Source organism: Phalaenopsis equestris, unplaced genomic scaffold, assembly GCF_001263595.1.
Source record: "Phalaenopsis equestris unplaced genomic scaffold, ASM126359v1 Scaffold212619, whole genome shotgun sequence".
Lineage (NCBI taxonomy): Eukaryota > Viridiplantae > Streptophyta > Magnoliopsida > Asparagales > Orchidaceae > Phalaenopsis > Phalaenopsis equestris.
Window position 1 is genome coordinate 3536 of NW_018231538.1, and position 4475 is coordinate 8010.

Sequence of the window (4475 nt, forward strand, 5' to 3'; positions counted from 1 at the left end):
TATATATATATATATATATATATATATATATATATAGTTAAGATATTGAAAGACAAATATATAATTTATAATTTACACACATACCACATAATTCTTATGTATTGGATAGTTATGTTTATAACACTTTGGAGTTATAAGACAAGGTTAAATAACAGTGATATTTTTAATATGTCGACAAAAAATTAATTTGAGTGGTATATACAAGTTTAGATGGTTGATATGTGGATATATAAAAGTTTGGTGGTGTTATGTAAAAGCTCCATGTATATATGCCGGTTGTCCGGTTCACCACAGACAGGGTCAGACATCACGTGTTTTTATTTGATTGTTCTTAATGGAACAGAAGCACAGAAATAGGAGAGAAGAGCGGCCATGGCGACGCGAGGGGCTGAGGCTTCGTAGGAATCGGATTTAAGAGACAGATAAGAGGTCTATATAAAGAGAGCAATAGGAAGAAGGGGACGGTGACGAAGGCGAAAGAAACCAAGAGCTGTTGCTTATCCGGCAACATTGGGATTTCTGATCGCTTTAGGTACTGCCATCATTCCCTCTTAATTCTGTTTCTTCTGCAGATTTTTTTTTCTTAATTTACTTCCGCTCTGTCTGACATTCTCTGTTTCCATTGAGTTCCTTTGATCGTTTTCAAAATTCAAAATCTTTGGAGATGTGTTCTTCAATTTTTGTTTGTAAATGTAAACATTAAACTTTTTGAGTTTCATATGTAAATACGAAAGATTTGTGTTGTTCTCATGTAAATTTCCCAAAACATCTCATAATTTTTTCTCATTCCCATATGGTCATCAAACAGATTACTTGACTCAAGATAATCGCATGCTACTAACAAAGCCAACTTACAGGATTGGGAAAGACTAGCTCCCATTATGAGCATTATGAAGCTTCAGGACTTCATCACGCCCGCTGAGCCAAAGAATGGCATTAGAACTCCATCCACACTATCGAAAGCTGAGGAGTTGAGATGCATGATACAAAAGTTGAAGAATTCAAAAACAACCCATGCTGAAGATGTCTCGAGACAACAATTAACTGACGCAAACATCGTTGCTTCCACAGAGAGCGAGGACTGTCTTGATCATATTTTTCAGTTAAACATGGTTTACTTTCTCAATCAATGGCTCCAAGAAGCTGCAAAATCTGGCGACGACGAGGCAATTAAGGAACAAGTGATAAACGCATATTTACAATCGCTAGAAAATATCCCTCTATGTCAGGGTAAGTTGAATTCTTCAGGAATTATAGTAACCATTAAGGAATTGTTTGGTCATAAACTTTTTCAGATCAAACAAAGGTTGGAAGGATTTTTTGAGAGGTGGATTGATAGAAGTTTTGACGGATGTGCGCCCCAAATGGCAGTGGGGAAAGAGCGTTGCAGAGTAGAATTGAGCTGTGATGAAAACAATGAAGCGGGAGAAGCCAACTTTCTTAGATTGGATGATATAGATGAAGGGGAAGGATATGTTCGATATGGATATGGAGCTCCGGCCGCAAGCACTCTGAATGAGAAAGAGAAACCTCCTGCTGATGATAACATGGACACAGAAATGAGTGGAGGGGAAGGCGTCTGGTATGTGTCATCGGAGCCAAATTTGATGGAGTTCGAATTACGTGAAAATTTCATGGAAGGACTGCATGATTTATCGAGCACATCAAATGGATTGGAGGAGTATGAAGATCCAGCACTTGAATTGGAGGAGTTGGACCAGCAAGTTGGAGTTGAATGGGAGGTTGTTGATTACACTGGAAGGGCCTGCAACACTTTCCCAGAGTTAACTTCAGGTGAGTTATTGAGCTGTGAAAGATCAGGAAAGGGTAATTTTTTGTTGGATCTGAATATCTATCCCGGTTCGAATGGTCTCGATTGTGAGTTGAGTCTCCCTCCATCCAATCCACTCAATCCGTATGCACCTGTAGCAGCTTCTTCATCAAATGGACCTTCTGAACTTCAATTCTTGCCGTTAAACCTGGAATGCGAACTAAGTTCGAGAAATTCTGCTGTTCTGCAAGATTCAGAAGAAAAAGAAAATTATGGAGAAATAAATTTGAATTTGGAAATTGTTCCTCCATTCATGAGCACTCCTTCAAGTTCACATTGGGCGCCGAATTTGGATTTGAATTTGAAGTCTGGACCGATGGTGAACGGTGGCAATGAAAAGGGAAGTCTGGTGCGGGCATTCATGGCGGAAAGCAGAAATCTTTTGGGGGAAGAGAGGAAGAATTTAAAGAGGAAAGAGCCTGATTCTGGTTGGGACCCTCTTGCTTTTGATTACAGTCGGCTGAGGCTGAAACTGTAGAAATCTGCCCTCCCATTTTTCTACAGTTTTGATTTGATTTTTAATATTTTTGCCGTTTTGAAGAATAAGGATTAGTACAGTAAGAGACCTTCTGGTAATCCACCAAAGAAGTATTTATTAATAATTGTTTAGTTTGCAAATAAATGCTTTATTTTCTTTTATGATTTTTATTCTTATTGATTAGCTTGCAAATAAATCTTTTTACCGTTTTAAAGAATCTGAATCTGCAGTCGCAAACTGGCAATGGCATCAATGATTTTTTTTTTCTTTTATGCTCTCTCTCTCTCTCTCTCTCTCTCTCTCTCTCTCTCTCTCTCTCTCTCTCTCTCTCTCTCTCTCTCTCTCTCTCTCTCTCTCTCTCTCTCTCTCTCTCTCTCTCTCTCTCTCTCTCTCTCTCTCTCTCTCTCTCTCTCGTATAGTTGGAATACAATAAGATTGGAAGATTTACATACATACCTCCCATTTTATATGTATTTACGCATCCAGAACCTGAGTTTTACTTTTTACATCTATGCTACCCCATCTCACATAGAAATATCACTATTTGAACTTTTAAAAAGTGAAATAAGTATTTTCATACATAGGTTCAAATGACATATATGTTAAAATTAAAGTTTAGGGGTTAGACATGCAAATACTTGAGAATGGAGCGGTATGTAAGTAGGGATGTAAACGAACCGAACACAACGAACAGAGCTTGTGTTCGTGTTTGGTTCGTTTGAAATATAGTTTGTTTGAAATAGACTCGTGTTCGAAATTGTTCGTAAAGAGCCTGTTCGTGTTCGGTTCGTTTTTGTTCGAATTGTTCGAATCGAAATGTTCGAATTATTTGAAAATTTTCAAATTTATATATATTTTTTTAATTGTTAAATAGACAACAATTTAAATATTAATTCTCATATTTGTTTAAAAATTGAAATACACCATTTTATCTTTTAAAAATTGAAATACATTTTCATAAAATATATAAGAATTAATAATTAATTATCAAACTACCAAAATAAATAAATAACAAACTTTAATAAAAATAATTCATCATTTTTCATTACATCCAATTATTCAAGCAAAAAATATTTTACATAAAAATATAAGAAAAAATAATATTGGGTCTGCCTTAAATCCCAAAATTCGAACAATAAAGATTCACACACAAACAAACGCATCATTGTGTTTGGTTCATTTAACTAACCGAACAAAAAAAATTTGTTCATGTTCGTCTCGTTTGCTTATCGGACGAACCAAACACGAACTTATTGACGAACCGATCACGAAGCTTTTTTGACAGCCCTACATATAAGTATATCTTCCCAAACAAACAAAAAAAAGTTTGCCACGTGGGGGAAGTGTGAGCCATGGAATTTCATGTAGTTAATTTTGGATTAAAAAAATAGATAATCGTTTGCTAGAGATCAGCATGCATGCATGCATGGACATCATTTTCTAAATATTTGGATTGGTAAAATTAGTTCATTTTGTAGTATGTGGAAAAATAAAATGATTTTAACTCTTTATTTCTTATATTTAGTATTGCTTTAGAGAAAAGAACAATGAGCATTCTGGTTCTTTTTATTTTGAATGTTGGATCATCTTGAGATCCGTGCATATCATTTTGTATATACAATTTGAATTTTCTTTAAAAGAAAAAATTAATACCCATTTTATTTGTGAGAATAAGTTGCATCTTAAAAGAAAAAATTTCTTATATTTTATTTTTATTTTTTATCTAAGCATCTAAATAGAATGGTGATTAACTTCTTTTTACTTTAGGGAAATTTCTTTTTATAGCATAAAATATTATTTATTTACATCTTTTTTGAAAGGGGGGAACTTTCCCTAGACCATTCTTAGGAGAGGTCAAAATAATATTTCAAAAATGATAAAACTAATATTTCAGGAGGGGCAAAAAGCTTGATATTTATCTAACCCCTAAAACACTTGATATTTATATTTATAATATTCTGGTGTCATCATCCCATGCATGAAAATATTTTTTTCACTTTTAAAATATTAGAAGCAATCTTAAAGTTTAAGTGTTAAATATATAAATATAAAAGCTTAAGTGTTTGATATGAAGATATATATGAGTAATGTGGCATGTATGTAAATGCCCCCCTTTTTTTTTCCTAGTTTTAGTATTTTGAGCCTATATATATATATATATATATA

The 4475-nt window shown here is 34.0% G+C and overlaps 1 protein-coding gene across 2 annotated transcripts; it reads left to right on the forward strand.

Moving 5' to 3' along the window:
• Positions 1 to 384: 384 nt before the first annotated feature.
• LOC110036923 lies at positions 385 to 2398 on the forward strand. 2 transcript variants are annotated; one of them, XM_020741484.1, is made up of 2 exons: positions 385 to 532; positions 809 to 2398. In XM_020741484.1, the coding sequence occupies exon 2, from the start codon at positions 882 to 884 to the stop codon at positions 2307 to 2309; it is 1428 nt and encodes a 475-aa protein (XP_020597143.1). In that variant the 5' UTR covers positions 385 to 532; positions 809 to 881; the 3' UTR covers positions 2310 to 2398. The 2 variants fall into 2 exon arrangements, with proteins under 2 accessions (XP_020597143.1, XP_020597144.1); XM_020741485.1 differs by having other exon boundaries at positions 858 to 2398.
• Positions 2399 to 4475: the final 2077 nt, after the last annotated feature.

What these genes read in the sequence shown, in the direction of transcription:
- LOC110036923 (XM_020741484.1), top strand. Translation starts at nt 882, where the DNA reads ATGAGCATTATGAAGCTTCAGGACTTCATCACGCCCGCTGAGCCAAAG.